At 40.1% G+C, this 19,083-nt stretch overlaps 1 protein-coding gene across 2 annotated transcripts in view; it reads left to right on the top strand.

Annotated features, from left to right (window-relative positions):
• The window catches only part of LOC138196253 (transcription factor COE1-like), an 89,410-nt gene extending 76,770 nt beyond the window's left edge, over window positions 1–12,640 (top strand). For both annotated transcript variants that reach the window (XM_069146130.1, XM_069146131.1), the window contains exons 12-17: window positions 3,028–3,093; window positions 3,203–3,365; window positions 4,661–4,843; window positions 5,819–6,016; window positions 6,803–6,871; window positions 8,200–12,640. In XM_069146130.1, coding sequence (XP_069002231.1) covers window positions 3,028–3,093; window positions 3,203–3,365; window positions 4,661–4,843; window positions 5,819–6,016; window positions 6,803–6,870 — 678 coding nt within the window. In that variant the 3' untranslated portion in view covers window position 6,871; window positions 8,200–12,640. The remainder of the gene's footprint in view (window positions 1–3,027; window positions 3,094–3,202; window positions 3,366–4,660; window positions 4,844–5,818; window positions 6,017–6,802; window positions 6,872–8,199) is intronic.
• The last annotated feature ends 6,443 nt before the right edge of the window (window positions 12,641–19,083 follow it).

The raw sequence follows: 19,083 nt of genomic DNA on the forward strand, positions 1-19,083 counted from the left end.
GTGTGTGTGTGTGTGTGTGTGTGATTGTGCCAGATATTCCTTTGAGTCCACATGTAAAGTATGACATCATCTCTGTGCAAGGTGTGACCCTGCATGTACGGCATCCCTAATGGCACATTAGAAGCGGATCAAGCGGCTAATGTGCCAGCATTAGGGAGGAATAAGTCATGTGTGTGTCATGTCTTTGCTGGCCTGGCACACGCACGTTACACACACATCTGACCCCACAGATACTCAGCTCAGCATTTCCTGGTCCAAATGTATACGACATGTGTGTGTCCATCTTTAGTTTGTGTGTGTATAATGCATGGTTATCACATTAGTGCTGCACATAACTCAGACAGTAAAAGCACCCTAGACACCTCCTGTTATTCTTTCTCTGCCAACAGACCTGTCTTTTCTTTCGCTCACTTCCTGCCTCTCTGACTGTCAGTCGACCTGTTTGCCTGCATATTTACCAGAAATGGACAGGAATAGATTATACTCGAGGTCAAGAAAGTCTTGAGGATGAGTTATATGAACTCAGTTGAGGATTTTAATCATTTCTTCAATCAGACAGCTTTGTTGAGACTGACAAGACATGGAAATGAACTGACAGACGAGTACATGTCAGGTATATATTCCATAAATACTTGACGGCAGATGAAATGGTGGATGATCACATAAATCAAACGGAGATTAAAGCTTTAAAATCTGGTTTTATTGCAGCAATTACAGTCAACAACGAAAGCGGTATCTGCGGTTAAAAAAAAACTAACATTTCAGAGTTGGTTACCATCCGTCACTCTTGTCATAATTTATCCTTATCGCCAGTAAATTTAGACAGCAGCTGATGGACAGAAACATAAAGGGGAGGGCTCATCCCGACACACCCCAGGAAGTACTGAATTGGTGATTTGCATGTCAAAAACAATTAGACATCTAAATTTGACAAAACAATCCTAATTCAAAGTCCACTCACTCAATAAATCAAAACTTGGAAGTTACTTACTGAGCAAACTTTATGAAGACTGGGCAATGCAAACAAACATTGTGTTTTAATTAACACTTACAGTAACTGAGATGTTGCAACGCATTCACTTTTCAACCAAATTTATTTTTTAACCTAAACATAAACATCTTTTGACATGAATTTCATCAAATTTGCAGTATCATGCAGCTATCTCCAGCAGTCCCCAAATTCACAGAAAACATGAAACCAACTTTGCTTTAGCCTCCAGAACTGGATGTGTTTGCTGCAGGCTGTCCTATTGACACATGTTGAGACCCTCAGGACATCAAAGCTGGATTATTTTAGGCTTTTTAATCAGTTTCGAAACATAAATGACGCCAGCAAGATTGGCAGCAACCCTCTGGATCTCATTCATATCAACACTATGCAGCTGGAAGTGTTATTCATCTGTATCAAGAGGGAGTTAATCTGACGAACAATGCCTTCTTATTTACAGACAACCTGCGGGAGATTAATTAGGCGATGTGAGTAGCTGTGTGTCTAAATATGAAAGACGAACACAAAGTATTCAAAGTGCATCGATTGCAGCAGTCAGAGGCTTTGAGTGATGTAGCAGCAGAAGCCTGCGGACCTGATAATGATGATGTTACCAGAGGATCATCTTTCCTTCCCGTTTATCAGCTACTGGCCTTACTGGAACCACTCGAACATTGCAGATCAGGTTTCTGTTTGATTATGTGAGTGTGTGTGTGTGTGAGTGGCTCAGCTCACCAGTCTAATAATGAGAGGTTAACAGAGAGCCAGCGCGACCATAATAATGTGTAAAAGATTGAATTTAGCACCATGGACAGGCACACTAAAACTGCTGACTGGCTCTGTGACCTCTCATATCGTCACACACACGCACACACAAGCACACACACACACACACACACACACACACACACACACACACACACACATACACACTGTTGGAGATGCAATATGTTCCAGCAGGCACAAACTCACAGGAGAGAAAACACGCAGCCAACTATAAGTATGTGTGTGAGCGTGTCACACAGTGCAGGTTAATACTGTGAGGCATGGAGTAATTTTCTCTCTGTCGCCGGGCGGCCTCTCACTGCGGGAACGACAACACATTAACTGTTAAACAAGACACCTTAGACCCCTGGGTGGGTGCCGAGAGAAAGAGGGAGAAACCAAGAAGGTGGGTGTGTGAGGAAGAGAGGAGGAATAATAAAGACATTGAGAGAAAGAGGATAGTTGAGGGTTTAGTGGGCGGAGAAGACAATTCCCAATGTGGAGGAGAAATGTGATGAATGGGAGTGGTGGAGAAAAAGGTGCAAATTGACCAAGGAAGCAGAAAAAGGCGAGGATGGGAGGGAGACGGAGAAGAACAAGTGGGGGAGGAAGATTAAACATCAAAATCAAAAATAACTCATCACGCTTTCCATCACCAGATTAATAAAAATGAGGGAACTCTGAGCTAAATCCAGTCCTTTTTATTGATTTCTGAAATTCGCTCACATTTGCTAATATTGCCTTTTAGATTAAAAGACTAAAATGCTCATGTTGCCCCTGTAAAAGTGAAAGATTGTTTGAGCTGTTACACCAACAGAGCAGCTCGGTGGTCTGATTTTAACAGCACAGCACAGCGGAAGAGTCCACAGAGCACTTTAGATTGACTTTAGTGTATATTTTAAATACCTGTCACTTTAAGATGTCATTAAGACGTATAAAAGCACTTGACTTGACAGCAGATAATCTGCCTCTAAAAGGAGGAGAGCAATTTGTTTATCATGAATACATGGTGAAATGGATGTTGGTTGAAGGAAAAGAGGGACAGCACACATATTTTTTTTTTTTTTAAATAACTTTTATGTATGGAAAAAAAAATTCTAAGTATGATGGGGGTTTGCTTTCATGTGTCTAAAGCTCTATCTAACTTACTTGGGAATTTGTATTGAATGTCTTTCAGACTTTCAGGCACTGTAGAAGACGTAGGAAGATACAATACAAGAAGGTTCGATGATTAACTGATATTAACTCATTTTTTAAATCTGTCTTTATTCCAGGAGGTTATTCTAAAGAGAGCAGCTGACCTGGTGGAAGCCCTCTATGGATTGCCTCATAACAACCAGGTACACACACACTTGAAACTGTCCACTTGAAAGGGGGGGGGGGGGGGGTGCTTTACTGTCACGATTGTATTTGTGGAAATTGTTCCTAAGTGCTTCCTCCTTCCTGCAGGAGATCATCCTGAAACGTGCCGCGGACATTGCAGAAGCTCTCTATAGCGTTCCACGAGGACACACCCAGCTCTCCGGCTCAACCCACACCGGCATGATGGGAGTCAACTCCTTCACCGGGCAGCTGTCTGTCAACGTCTCCGAACCCTCACAAGGCAATCAGGGTAAGACTTTAGCGTAAACTAGAAAATGCATTTAATGGCAAAAATGCTGTGTGACTGCTGAAGCTGAAATGTGTCGCTGATGCAGAAAAAAAAATTCAGAAATGCAAAAGCTTTAAGCTGATAGCTGTACAATATTGTTGAAACAATACAAAATAGCTGAAAAACAGAAATGCCTAATCAAAGCTTTGGAGTTAAAAGCTGAAAGAAATAACTGAAACAAACTGCTAAGATGCAGAATTCAAACAGGTGAGAGCTGAAGGAAATTGGTGAAAGAATGTATGAGCAGCAGCAGTCGTACCATTGGCAGCAGCAGCATTAATAATAGGCTACAACTAGTGCTAGTACTGGGGGTAAAATATTTTTGTAATTCTTGAGATTAATTTCTTGAAAAAGAAAAAAAAAGCAAGAAAGTTCTCATATAATTATCAAGATACAATCAACTCTGTGTTGCTAAAGCTGAGATCTGAAACCACTCAAGTTTGAATTTAAAGACCATTAAAAGGTGAGGAAAAAAATGACTTGTCAGCAACACCTTCAAAGTTATCCACCGACAAGAAAATAGACCGATATGTGAAATCTGAGCTATATTCTTGGAAAAATGGCTAAAAAAGACTTACTGACAAGGAGAATCCAAACTTTTAAGCTGAAAGCTGAAGGATGTTGTTGAAAAATGCAAAATGAAATTAATTAAAAAAAATAAAAATGCAGAATCAAAACATTGGAGCTGAAAGCTGAAAAACTAAATATGATGAGACAAAGTCGGAAATGGCTGAAGCAGCGCTTAACATGGATAAAAAGCCTCTTTTCTGTCAACATTTTTTTTTTTTTAAAGCAATCCTTTCAAAATAAAAGAAGGGGTAGAAAGTGGTAAAAGCATCCTTAGACATTAAAAATCACCTGACTGTTGATGAAACTGAATCCTGAATCATGACACAACTGAAGACTTTAATTCATGACCGGGTGAATACACTCCGGGCCTGCTCTATGGGCAGAGCATTCACACCACAGCCAGTCAACTCCAGGTTTATTATTAACTTCAATGAGGTTGAAATAATTCAATCGTGCGGCGCTTCTGAACTTTCCAAATGTTATCACACCAAATTAATTAAAATTTGAACATTTTCTGATTTGTTGGCAGTGTATTGTTCTATTTGTCTCCTGTATGCTTCCACTGCTCGCTTATCTTTTTCATCTGTGCGGTTAAAAGTGTTAACCAGATTTGTATCATAAATGATCTATGTTTATGTCACTTTGATCAATTGTCCTGCTCTTCCTCTTCATTATATTTCCTGCAGGTTTTGTGCGCAGCAGCAGTAGTGTGTCACCTCACGGTTACGTGCCCAGCTCCACACCTCAGCAGACCAGTTACACCTCAGTCACCAGCACCATGAACGGCTACACTAACAACACCGGCATGACCAACCTGGGAGGCTCGCCCACTTTTCTCAACGGCTCTGCAGCCAACTCGCCTTATGCTAGTGAGTGGAGATTTGCATGTTACCTGAGTAAAAAAAGCACTTTCACAATGTTTTGACATATCTAGCAGTGTAATTACAGGTGCTCCACACTGCCGACACACATGTATACTGTACCTACACTCACAGATGAAAACAGTGCGGTACACATACACATGTTGAACCACATAGACACACGAAACGTCCGCGGACAGGAAGTGAAAGTCTCAGATCTGCTATGTGGCGATTCCCCCATGGGGCTCTCTGTCGCAGTGTCTTCAAAAACAATCACCAACTCACAGCTCATAGCTCCATTTTGTCCTCCGTCCATCTCCTCCCTCCTTCCCTCTCTGCCTTTTATCTGACAGCCACACCTCTTCTCTCTCTGTTGGTTAATTGTATCCTATTTCCATTTAGCAGAATGACAGAAGAGAGAGAGGGAGAGAGGGAGCGAGGGGAGAAAAGATAGATGCAAGATTTTTTTTTGGTTTGCTGACGTTTTTCTCACTGATGATGATGATGAAGGTAGATAAAGATGTGAATATTTGAGAAGAGTAGATTTGAAATGGAATATTCTGTTGTCATATCTTCTGGTACATTTTAAGTCAAATTTATGAAATACATTACAAGGGCTAAAGTGTGTGGACACACGAAAACAGCACTATAATGTGATTTTCAATCATTTCAACAGAGGTGTTGACATGCTGCTCTAAAACATAGTGGAACCTAACTTCTCTCATGTATTTCACACATATTTGTGTATCACTTCTTTGTGTATCAGAAATTATGCAAGATTTTCTTACTTGATTCAAGATATAATAAATCGTTAGTTAGGTTGCTGCCTTGAAATCTTTAATTACTTTTAATTTTTTACTGAAGTAATCTTATCTCTCTCTCATCCTTCATCCATCCTCTCCTTTCCTTTACTGCCCCACCTCTCTCCTTCTTTCTCCTGTCTTCTAAAATTATTTTTTTTAAAAATACCTCCCAACACTCTAGTTGTCCCATCCAGCCCCACTATGGCCTCCTCCACCTCTCTTCCCTCCAACTGCTCCTCCTCCTCTGGTGTCTTCTCCTTCTCTCCGGCCAACATGGTGTCAGCGGCCGTTAAGCAGAAGTCCGCCTTCGCCCCAGTGGTCAGGCCCTCATCCTCCCCTCCACCCTCCTGCACCAGTGCCAACGGCAACGGACTCCAAGGTAATTTATCAGGCCGGTCTATCAGAGGGTAGATTTCCCCAGCAGAGGATTTCAGGAGGGTTTCTGCTCCTCCTGAAAACAGTACCTGGTCAGACAGTGGGTACACTCCGTGTTTTAGAGTTGAGGTTTCAGATCAGGCCACCAGATTAGACTGAAATAATTCAATAACCAGGGGATGGCTGGTCATTAAATTCTGTACAGTCTAAATCAAGCTTTAAAATAAAAGCAGAATGATATGACGCCTCTGAAAAATTAAGACAAATATAAGCCCGCATACAGAAAGAACACAACATACGTATGTGCCTTTCAAAAATCGATGGTTATAATTTAAGAATTTGACAACTAAAATCAATGTTAACTGTCGAACAAGACAGGACACAGTACAGTCTTTAGTGTCAATGTCATGTGCTATAAAAGGCCAATCACCCCCTTATTCATAGGACTTTTCACAGAATTACATAAGAGCATCATGTAATGTCCACATTTGCTTCTTAATGTAAACATGGGATGTTTACATTTGGATGGTTGTTTTTAGAAAAGGCAGGTCATGACTGCAGTGGGTCAGGAAAATGTAAACATGGGTAAATTTAAACTTTTAAATGGTCTTTTTTTTTCTGGTAAGAATCATATTATCCGAGTCCTCTTTTTTGTTCTGCTTCACCGTTTGGATTAATGTTTTTGTTTTCCTTCTCTCTCCTTCCTTTTCTCTTGACTTCTAACCTTTCCTCTTTCATTCCTCTGACCCTGCCCTTGTCATGTTTCTATTTCTCTGTCTTTCTCTACCAGATCAAACATTTGTGGACTCTAGCAAGTACTCAACAGCCAGCTCTCTACAAGGCCTGGCCTTCACCTGAAGTATGTCTTCCTTCAACTCTGTTACCTATTTGCATTTGCAACTTTTGAATAACTCCCTATGTTCAATGAAGTAATGATTGTCTGTCATGTTTCACATCTTCTATCTTATTTCTGATCGTTCACAAACTTTCCTTTTTCACACTCAACTTCTTTTAGTCTCCAACCTCTTCCACTTTAAGTTTTCCATCTACCTACATCTCATGGTAGAGATCAAGCCATTCGGTTGCCTGGTAACTCCTCCCTGTCCTCCTATTGGCTGGGAAGAGAAACAGGAAGTTAGATATTTACGAAGACGGAAAAAAAACATTTGGCACAAAGAAATGTATTTCTCAACATCACTGAATTCATTTAGCTGTGTGTGTGTGTGTGTGTGTGTGTGTGTGTGTGTGTGTGTGTGTGTGTGTGTGTGTGTGTGTGTGTGTGTGTGTAGAGTGAGCATGTGTGGGGGTGTGGGAACTTAAAGTATAGCCTCAAAGCACAGCTGAAATAAACACAACCCACTTACACACACACACACACACACACACACACACACACACACACACACACACACACACACACTTTCTTCTGTCACACATACTGGGTGATCACACACTGGCAGCTTACTAGGGAGCGATCAACAATGACAGCTGTTCGACTCTGACAGTTTATACTGTCAGTATACCTGCCCTACGGTGTGTGTGTGTGTGTGTGTGTGTGTGTGTGTGTGTGTGTGTGTGTGTGTGTGTGTGTGCGCGTGCGTGTGTGTGTTCTTGTATTACTCATGTTATGGGGACATATATCTGTTTTCAAAGTCACATTATTGGGACTGCAAAGAATAATGTGTCAAGTGAAGGTTAAGGCCAGAGTTGGGTTAGTAATGGTTATGGTTGGATTAAGTCTCCATGCAGGAAGTTAATGTCAGTGAATATAATGTCCTCTGAAGTGATGGAAACACGACTCTGTGTGTATCACTTTGGGCTGGGTTCTGTTGCTCACATGTTGACACCCATCCCTTGGGTTTAAAGACAACACATGCCATGATGCAATCTGTCAGGCACACACACACAAACGCAGTAAAATACGGCAACTGTTGCTGCACAGAATTAAATGCGTGTGTGTATTTGCGTGTGAGCAGCATCGCCAACTTAGATGCTCGATTTTACTGATTTATTTGTCTATTGATGTTTTAAATGTCTCTACAGTCACACAGCTGCACAGATGGGAAAACATATTGATATATTTACGAGGGAATTTTTTATGACGGTGGAAATATTTGGCTGTGTTTTAAAAGTTGTTTTTTTTTCTTCCCCTTTCTTTCTCTCTTTTTCTCTTTTGCCAACCCACAGCAATCCCGGGAATGATCGCCCCACCGATGTAAAGGTGTGAGTGCATGATTGTGTGATTGTGTGTGTGTGTGTGACTGCGTGTGACTGTGTGAGTTGAACCAAGCACACTCTCACTGATCCTGGTCGAAGGATTTGGTGCGAGTCAGACTCCGGTCGGGGATGGAAGCAGCTGTCCCGATCTGAAGGAACAAACCCAACTCAGGCCCTTTCTAACACAAAAACAGCTGCAAGAAAAATAGAAGAAGAACAAAAAACAAAAACTGTTTGCAACAAAACAAGTTGTTTAGACTTTGTACACCTTGATGCTTTTATAGGAGAACGGCCACGCCTACATTACAACTCTCCACGGACACAGGAAGTGTATTTATTTTGGAGAAAATCCACTTCCTCCCTTGAGTGATTGTTGATTTGTTTTTCTTTTCGTGCTACAGTTATCATGTGATAATCATCTTCCAACTGTAATCTACATGAGGGATTTTCTATTTATGAAGTTTTGTCTTTGATGAAGGAATATAATGTGAAGAATACCTGACGATGACGGTGATTATGATGAGTCCAAACGAAGATGAAGAAGTCAAAAGGATTCATACAAGGTCAAATCCAGCCAACATAGACAAGCCAAACCAGACACACACGGTCACTTCTCTTGCCAACTCCACACCACCATCACTCTTTCATACTGAGAGCTCTTCCTCTGCATTTAATCACTCACTGAAGGATTCGGATGTTTCCCGCCTGTACCTAATGCTGCAGTGTCAGTCATTCAAGAATCCCCAATGTTTACTTTGAGCTTGCTTCATGTACGTCTGTCCAGCTGTTCCCATGTGCAACATTTTCGAGAATGTGCAAATCGGTCTTTTAGCCAACAGAAGGTGCGGAGAGAAAAAAGTCAAACGAGTTCATTTCCACCATGATTCAAGAGAGAAACTTGACTTTCTCCAGCACTAAGTCAAGGCTAATTTGACAGCAGTTAATTAAAAAGGCCATTTATGGTCCCATACGAGAGTGTGTGATTACTGGATGCCAACAGCCGCTCCACTGTTGAGGATTTGACCCAACAACTGCCACTGAGTCCCTCCATCAGCCACGTTACCGCATCGGTTTGAAACTCGGACACAGCCACAGCGACCTCTAAGAGGGGGAACATGTCTTAAAAGACTGCTGCCATTTCGAACTTTGATTTTGTTGCGTGAGATTTGATTTCTTGAGTTATGTCTTAACAGAAAACTCCTTATTTCTTTTTTCTTTTTTGTTTTAGTTTTTTGTGGTTTGCTGTGTTGGTGAATATTTTTACTGTGATAAGTGAGCCAATCAGATTGTGCTTCTTATGTTGCCTGTCCTCTGATTTGATTGGCAAATTAAGTGGGGAAACCAACCGATCTTACATGCTGCGCTGCAAAAAACGTCAGGTCAAAAAGTATTAAAATATATCTTTTTGACAAAAAAAAAAAAACATTTGCCCCTGAGGTGAGAAAATTTGAGACTACTTCCAAGAAATATGACAGCATCAATCATTTCAGCCAGTGCTCCAAATAACAACAAAATTTGGTTAGTGATCACAGTAATTATGCAGCCAAGTATCATGCCAAAGTGTGTGATGCACCCATCAGTCGACTACAGCATACTGTGTACGTGTCACGTTTTAACTCCCCATGGTGTGAAAAACAACATGGTTAGATTTCAGGAAAAAAACAACAACACGTGGTTTGGCTTTGGGACAAAACAATTACTAAAAGTATTGTAGCTTCAAAGTCAGAAAAATCAGGCTGATGCGGAAGTAATATTTCCATCATTAATTTGATTTTAGGCCTCAAAAAGGGGCATTTTTGGGGGCATGTCTTTTTGATTGGCATGCCTGTGTGGCAGTCAGATTTTCACTATACAATCTGGTATCACGGCAAAACGTGAAATTGGCAGACAGGTCCACTACAGTAAAACGTGAGATAGCCACGCTTTTGCCTGTCTAGGTGTGAAAGTTACACTTTTGCCTGTAGTGTACGAAAATGAAATCTGATTTACAGGAAAAGGAAACTTAGCAAAAACACATGGCTGGTGGTACTAAATAAGCACATGATTAGGGTTAGGGAAAAATAAAAACAAATGCTTGAGGTCTGATAACCAAAAAAACTTAAGAAATATATTTTCACCTCCTGGATTTGAACCTCTTGCTTGGCAGTCTGTGACGTTCATTAAATGATCTCCACAACATGACCTCCCTCGTCTACTCTGGTCATACGTGTGTGTATTTTTCACGCCGAGGTGAGGCAAAGCTTGACACTGACACGGTATCCTCGGAAGTGGTAATATACTGACAGATGTAATACACGCTTTGGCTTGATAGTGGGTGGAATTATGACATGAGAAATAGTAGAAGTCATGTGATGTTTTAGAGAGAAAAAGAGTCTGCATTGAGGTGGATGGATGGGTCAACAAAACTATTAAACGTTAACAGAACTGCCATTCGGTTTTTGTTCCCAACCAACAACTTGCTTTTGTGACTAAACCTCACCACACTTTAACCATAGCTTCTCAGGCACAGACAATTTATATCGTCCTGTTGACAGGGATGCCAGATTTGAAAAAAAGCTGCTTTATTCGAATGTTGTTGTTTAATTTGGATGACTTGTGGGTGCAAAATTTCGCACTTGTTTGTGAAGTAAAGGTAAATTTTGTCCATGTCTTTTGAAATGTTTCTAATTAACATAAACATAAAATAGACTCTTTTTTTTTTTTTTTTGCAGCGCAAGAAAGTTTGCCAGCGACATGTCTTAAAAACCCTATGTGTGAGAACTAACTGATGGTTTGTTGTAAAGGACACTGCTCCCTCAACCCAGCAGTGTGTTGAGCAATAGTCTTAATTAAATAATGATGATGTTAATTTTGCCAAAGCCCTTATTTGATACATCAATGTCTAAACAGTTTTATGCCACAGTCTCCATGCTGTTCATCATGTCTTTCACACAGTTAGAAACAGAGAGGATGCCATATGATCTACATCTGTCAGTGCTTAATAGAAGCTTCATTTTCAGACTCGCAGCAGGCGGTGTTCACAAACACATTTCAATTGTTTACTCATCATTGACGATGAAATTTGCCACAAACAGAAACTGTTTAAAAGTGAATTTGATTCTTCACTGGACCGAGACCTGAACTAAACAGGAATTATTTGCTGCCTGAGAAAATTTTGACCCTTAGTTGCCTGGGTGTTACTGCTAAGAAAAGGGAGGAAATTATTTAACATAAACTGAAATCAAATGAGTAAAACCCACCTCCTCAGCCAGAAGACAGTAGCCTAGGCAGCTGACCCCTAAGCATCAAAAGCTGCGAGAAAAAAAGGGACATCTTCAAGTATTTTAAAAAATGTAAACAAAATGTCTTAAAGTTTTTTTTAAATCAGTTGTGATTTCAGGAAAAACAACTAAAATCCTGAAAAAGAAATTGACCTCGCTGAAGATACTCAGACGTGCTCTTTTTTTTTCTGGATCTCATGTCAGGGTTGGAATGTTATTTGTTTTTGTATTTTAGTGTCTGTCTGTTAAAAGCCATATGTCCACTGCTAATTTCAATCAGACTAAAAGAAGCCATGGTGTTTTTTGTTTTTTTTCACGAAAACAAGAGGATGTTTTTTCATTTTGTCACACTGTATCATTCTTTTTAAAGTTAGCGTCATTTTGTTGCATTATCTAGATGTAGCGTTGATAAAAAAAAAAAAAAAAAAAAAAAAAAAAAAAAATGCCTTTATGATTATCTGTGTTTGTCTTCCATGTGATGGATTTTAGGTTGGAACAAAGTTGCTCAATGAAGGCTGAAAGAGATGAAGGAAAAGTCTCTCCTTTCTTTCCTTTCTCCTGCGTCAGTCACCTTTTCTGTCCTCTCTCTGCTCATTTCCCTCTCTGTGCTATTAATATTCTGTGCGTTTGCCCTCTTTTTTCTTTTCTTCACTTTCACTTTAACAAAAATGAGCCACCTATTTATTTTATCTCAAACATGGGTCTGGAGACCACTCTTCTGTCTGTGTCTACATGTGGGAGTGTCTGTGTGAGTGTGTCATCATTTCTTCTCTGAAAGAAAAATGTGATGTTTAAAAGCCGAGGGATGTGTTTTTAGTTTTTTTTAATAGTACATATATAAATACCTGTACAGGAAGGAGTAAATAGAGGTTTTTGTTTTTTTAAGGAAGTAAGATCCAAAGCACTTGTCTAACAACAGTAATAACATTTATCATGGCTTGTCTGCGTTTAGGCTTACAGTACAGAGGTGGGCATCGTTAATACAGACATTATCAGCTGTATCAGTGTGGAGGGGAAAGTACAGAGGAAACTACTGTAAAGATGATAATGTTGATTTTTTTTTTTTTTTATTATTATTATTATTTTGGACTTTGAAGTGTAAAATAACTTTTTGACTCTCACTATATTTAATTAAAGTTCTTTCTTCTCTGTGAAAAGGTGTCGGTACTTGGCTTTAATCACTGTCATTCAAACCACCACAATATAATGTGATGAGCCACAGATGTGAGGAAAAAACACAGCTGAGGAAAATGTGAATGCAATCAAGCTCATTGAGAGGCACCAATACAGTTTTCATTGGACAATTTTCTAGCCACTCTCTGCAGGAGTCAATTGGGTCGTCAGGTAAATCCAGCTCACCTGGACTGCTTGCCTGACTACTCTATATAAGCTGGTTGTAGTCAGATGCGCTTCTGCTTCGCCAACCTGTACATCACCCTGTTGTTTTGATTGTTTTAGGTTTGCTCCAAGTTTTTTTTTTTTTTTTTTAACAGTTTTCCTTTTTGCACAGTCTCCTGACTTTGTCTCACTTTGCGTTTGGATGTTTTGTTAAAAGTTCAGAAAGTCAAAGTAACTCATCCATGGGGAATTTCAGACTTTATATTTGATAAGAATGCTTAGGGTACGGGTAGAGAAAGACATAAAATACTCTTTCCTTTAATGAGAAATAAAAGAGGGTTCAAAGTAGCATTAACAATGAATTGACCAAAAAGTGAACCTTGAATATATATCCCCTTTGTTGTCAGAAAATCAAACCTGACAGACACAAACCAAAACTGTGACTTTGATTTCTTCTCTACAAAGATTTTACTGTTTCACAGCTGACTCTAAAATCTATGTAATGTCAGTTTCAAACTACACATCATCATAATAGTGTGTTCCTAATCAACCCTTTTTTTCATCAGAGAATTTGGCTTGAGAGGGAAGAGCATTAAACATTATTGTACTTATTTTATCCCTTGTAGTGTGTCATACTAAAAGACAACCAACAATACCAACAATTTCCCAACAAAAGAGAAACTTCTGCTCCTTGACAGAACTGTCTTGTGAAGTGAAACTGAAATCAAGTTTATTGCATTTCGGCACACTTGTGCCAGGAGCATTTTATTGGATTAATCTTTCCTAAGATTAATGGTACCTACATATTCATACATTCATGCTGCACGCCCACACACTTCTCCCACTGACTGGAAATGATAGAAAACACTTTCACTGCGAAAGTTTCCTTTCATTCATAAAACTGCAGTTGTATTTTTTTCTTGGTTAAATAAAGTCTGTCTCTGACGCTTTACCATTCACCAATTCATCATGCAAGCCACAATGACGATCAGGGACCTCATGTCATTACTCTGAGCCACGTCATTGAAATAATTTATGGCTGTATAAGCACTTAATTTGACAGTGACCATCTCCAACAGAATAATGTCACTGTTGTATTTTGGAACTTTCCATACACGTTAACACACTTTAACATCCAAAGAGTTTCCAACCCCTTCTAACTATATCACACACAGCGGTGACAGCACAGCTTCAGCAGAAAATCAACTGTTCACTCTGACACAATGTTTTTATCTAAAGCACGTCTCTGCAAACTGATTTCAGTACTGTCACCAATACAAAGGGGGTGGGGGGGGGGGGGAGAGAGACAGCATATCAACAGTTTTGTATGCCACGCAGAAGTTGTATGAAAAATCTCAAAGATTGGAACCTGAAGCTTAATTTAAGATTCAGCTCAGCACTGTGTTAAGTTATTTAGACCCCTTTCCCACAAGGTAGCATGATCTGGTTGGTACCAGTCACGTCAGCCAAGGGCAAAGACACCCCCGCAGGTCTCTGAGGGTTAGCGGTGTCTTCCACCAGCTTGGCAAACATGAGCTCCTTGCTCTCTTACTGGCAAACAGTTCACTGAGGTAATTCTCTATAATCATGTGAGCTGCAGGTGCTTCTGTCAGTGGTTCATTATGATCTGACAGGTTTTGCTCTTTTTGATAGATTCCTAAAATTCATAAATTTGTTTTTTTATGTTGTCATTTCCTTGGGCTGTTTTTGCTCCTGTTTTAGAAAAGGGTCTATCTGGAGTTGTGCAGACTACACAACACACCCATTTTGTTAGATGACACACCCACTTCACTACATAACACACCCACAGAAATGGCTAACCCTAATGCCACTAAGCCTAACAGAAGTGGGTGTGTCATGTAGTAGCACTGTGCGTTTGCAGATGGATCTACTTGCTTGTTTCTGGTCATGTCAACTAAGACCTTTGAACTTACTGCCTCAGCTTAAGTGCCTTTTCCATCAACTCTGAAAGTTTGAAACCTTACATCCACTATTGAAGACTTATTGAAATCAGAATATCATTAGAATATGGACATGAAAAACAAACATGACATAAAACTCTCAATTTATAGTTGTGGATGTGAAGGTCTTATCGTCGCAGCGTTCAATGCCGGGGGTTATCGTGTTTGTCCCACCCCTCTTTCACCCTTGCGTTTGGATGGATGGTGACCGTGACGAGCGCAGCATTTTACCCCAAATTTTACATTTTTTAACTCTGTGACGGGAAAAAAAAAACACAAAACATTCAGCGCAGAAGAAACGTCATCATCTCATCAAGCTGCTGATATTCATTTAAAACAATTTGCAAAAAACGCTTTGGTCGAACCGGGCCCTTATTGGAAGTTACATCGGTGGCAGTGTGTTGGCCGATTTTGTCGCATGCTGATTGGTTCAAATTAACACAAGGTCTACGCCCAGTAGGATGAAACAACTGCAAACGTTTGCCTATGGAGCGTGCCCAGACCCATATATTCATGCAGTGCATTTTTGTCCGGCTACGCCAGGGTAACTCCAGCACCCCTACGTCCACGGCCTTGCCAACACAAATAAAATATATGCACCATTGAATGTTGATTTTACTCTTTGTTCCAAAAGTGACAGGTTCACAAACTTTCAGCAGCCATTATTATTTTAGAGCAACTTTTTATTTGTAGCATATATCAGGTTTCATAGAGTTCCATAATGCAGACAGACAAACTGAAAAGACAGAGGCATAAACAGCCAATCAATAGCAATGTAAAGCAAATGTGAAATAATACCATGTTCCTTGTTCAAATGTGAAGCTCCATTCAAGTCCATTTTTTTAGCCGGAGATCTTCTTCGGTCAAACTGTTACACAATATGTTGCAAAACTCTCCGAAAGAGGAGGGAGTTCACTCAGTGGGTATATTGTTTCATTATTTCAATATTTTTTTTATTTTTATTTCTTCACCATTTTTTGTCACATCAAGCTTTTTTTGTCTCCTGCAGCTCTGATGTTGAGCAAGGCTACTAGCACTGCCAACAATGTGGTCATAGTGTGTGTGTGTGTGTGTGTGTGTGTGTGTGTGTGTGTGTGTGTGTGTGTGTGTGTGTGTGTGTTCATAAACAATACAAATTCTCTAGTGAGACCCGTTTCGGTAATGAGACAGATGGGCCCTGCCTGGAGTTAGCTATCAGCATGACCACAGGCTGTGAGTGTGGGAAAGGGAAAAAGAGTGTGAGGTGTTATTCTCCCATTCCTAGCCTCCAGGCTTAATCAAAGAGGAGCCACAGATGTCTTATTGACGCCAATTAGTTTTGGCACACACGTGCACACACACATATTAATACATGTGTATAGATCACATCACTGTTTTTATTTAAATTAAGTTTGGGATTATTTGCGGCTTCTTTTCAGTAAATTGCAGTTTATTTCTCTGAGCGCTAACTGCACTAAAAATTATTAAAAACACACCAGTTTGATGGGCGCGTGTGTGTGCGTGCGTGTGTGTGTGTGCGCGCATGCATGCGTGTCTTTGTGTGTGATAATACGAAGTCTGACGAGACAGGACTGAAGACATCCATTAGCTAATGGATCTCTCTTCTCGTTTTTTTTTTCTCTCCTTCTTTTATCCTTCTCATCCTCCCTCCATCACTACATCACACTCCCGGTGCACTTAACCCCATCAGGAGGAATCATGCGCACACACAAATGCACACTCCCTAACCCCCATCTCTTTGCTCCTTCCCTCCTCCTCTTTCAGCTGGAAGGAGGGAGGGAGGAAGGGATCAGATGGATGGTATGGAGGGAGGGAGAGAGGGATGGGAAGGAGGGATTGGATAATAATCCAATATTGCATATTTTAGGCAAAACTAGGTGAACCGCAAGGATTATTGCTTAATTTGAAGGTGATCTTAAAGTCTTCCAGGTGTTAAAGTTGTTTTCGGTCAATGAGACGATGGCTGTGAGTGGTCACCCTGTTTTATTTAAAGAAATGAGATCTATCAAAGTCTGTTAATTTCCATGAATCCACTGTCAAGAAAACACTGAACAACAATGGTGTGGACATAGAGACAAATGATGCACATATTCAGACAGAAAGTTATCAGAAAAATGTTTTTTGGAAGGATAAGACTAAAATATAACTTTTTTTTTGTGTCAATGAGAGGCATTATTTTTTGAGAAAGAAACACTGCATTCCAGCATAAGAACCGTATCCCCTCTGTGAAACATGGTGGTGGTGGTGGTGGCGGCGGTGGTAGCATCAGAGTTTGGCCCTGTTTTACTGCAACTGGACTGGGAAAGGTCTTCTATCATTGATTGAACAATGGATTCTGAACTAGACAAGCAAATTCAAAAGGACAGAATATTTGTCCATGAACTGAGTCACAAGTGAGTCATGTGGTAAGACAACGACACAAAGCATACAAATCATTCCATCAAAGAATGGTTATAGAAGAATAAAGTTAATCTTTTTAAATATCCATGTCAAAGTCCGGACTTCAGTCGAACAGAAATATTGTAGAAGAATCTGAAGGGAGTAATTCACGTGAGGAAACCCACCAACATCCCAGAATTGAAACTGTCCGGAGGAGGAATGGACTAAAATTCCTCCAAGTTGATGTGAAGGGCTTAATCGAAAGTTACCCAAAACGTTTAGTTGCTGTTATGGCTGCGCAATCAGTCTTGTTTTAGGTCATTTATGCAGAAATACAGAACATTTTAAAGGGTTCACAAACTTTCAAGCACCACTGTAGAACACAATACCTTCAATACGGTATAGTACTTCTGGTGTGCTCATGGTTTGCTGATGAGTTCTGCACAGCCTAAAGCTGAGTCTTGAAGTTGGATTCAACCCACACCTTTAAGATCTGACCCGATTGAACCCACCTTTTACTGCCCAATTTAAAACTGAAACCCAATCTGTGACTAAGACTATATTTTTAGATCTCCTTAAAAGACAAAGTTGCAGTATTTGCTTTCTTTGGAGAGGCTTTCTCACAAAAACGAAATAACGAGTCCGAAAACTGCAAAAACGCGTTCAAAAGAACGGGATGGAACGTAAACTCAGTGATAAATAACGACTTTTTTGAAGTACAATAACTCTGGCTCAACTGATGAATCCTTAACTGTATTGTACAAAAATGACGTACTGGTTCATAAATATGCACCTGTTTCACCAGACTTTCACCAGTTTAAAAACAAGCTCCTGTCTGAGGACTACTTTGTTGCCTCAGTGTCTTCAGGTGATTGAGGGTGACTGTTTGTTGGAGGCAGCATGAAGGCTGAGAAGGGAAAATTGTGGAGGAAGGAAGCATCAAGTTATAACAAGATCAAAGGAGAAATCGATGAGAAAGAGGAGAAATATGAGGATAAATAGGAGATGGGGAAGAGGAGAAGGTATCAGAAACGAGGATGAGTGGTAATGGAGTCTCCTCTGGTTAGAGCGGCGATGAACAACCTAGAGCTGAAGAACAATATACCCTAAATGTGTGTGAAAGATTTGGCCTGTGCATTTGAATGAGCCATGCTAAAGCTAAGTACAGGGGATGACACCGTTACTGATGCCACTCCAAAACCACTTGTAACACAGATTCACACATACTGAAACACACTCACACACACTCATACCCACTCACTTAACTGGAGGGTTTGAAATTGAGCTGGGACTTGGAACGAATACTCCAAACAATTATCCTTCCCTCCTGCGCCTAGTAGTCCATTTTCCATGAATATAGTCACGTCTGCCTCTTTAATCTGTTCCCGCTCTTCCTCTCTTTATCCTCCTCCTCTTCACACATTTTCACCTCCTTCTCTCCTCCCTCACGCACGATGGTATCTTTCCCTTGAGCTTTGGACAAAATGTGACAATACAGCAATCATACTTGTGATGATGAGTGATTTATGGCAGCAAATGTCTTTCACTTAATGTCCAGGCCGCCTTCTGGAAGACGCATAAATACAATGTTTTGTAACTGAGAAGAAGAGTAAAGGATATTTTTTATTTTAATTGTTTTGATTTTTAATTGATCCAAAATTATAAAATATGCATGTCTTTATTTTTAACTGGAGAAAGCAGGTTAAACTTCAATGTGATTCTTGTAACCTGGTGTTACAATTTTATGAGGTTAGTTACCTTTAACTATCAAGTTCTAATCAGTTCATGTTCCAGTCCAAGTACATTTTTGTGCCAAATTTAAAGATCCCTCAAGGCAATCCTGAAGTATTGTGTTCACAAGAATGGGAAAAATGGGACCTTTGGCCACCAAAATCTCTTCAGGTCAGCATTGGTAT

The sequence above is a fragment of the Embiotoca jacksoni genome, unplaced genomic scaffold (assembly GCF_022577435.1).
Source record: "Embiotoca jacksoni isolate LCO1_2020_lvr unplaced genomic scaffold, fEmbJac1.0.p SCAF_13, whole genome shotgun sequence".
Classification (NCBI taxonomy): domain Eukaryota; kingdom Metazoa; phylum Chordata; class Actinopteri; family Embiotocidae; genus Embiotoca; species Embiotoca jacksoni.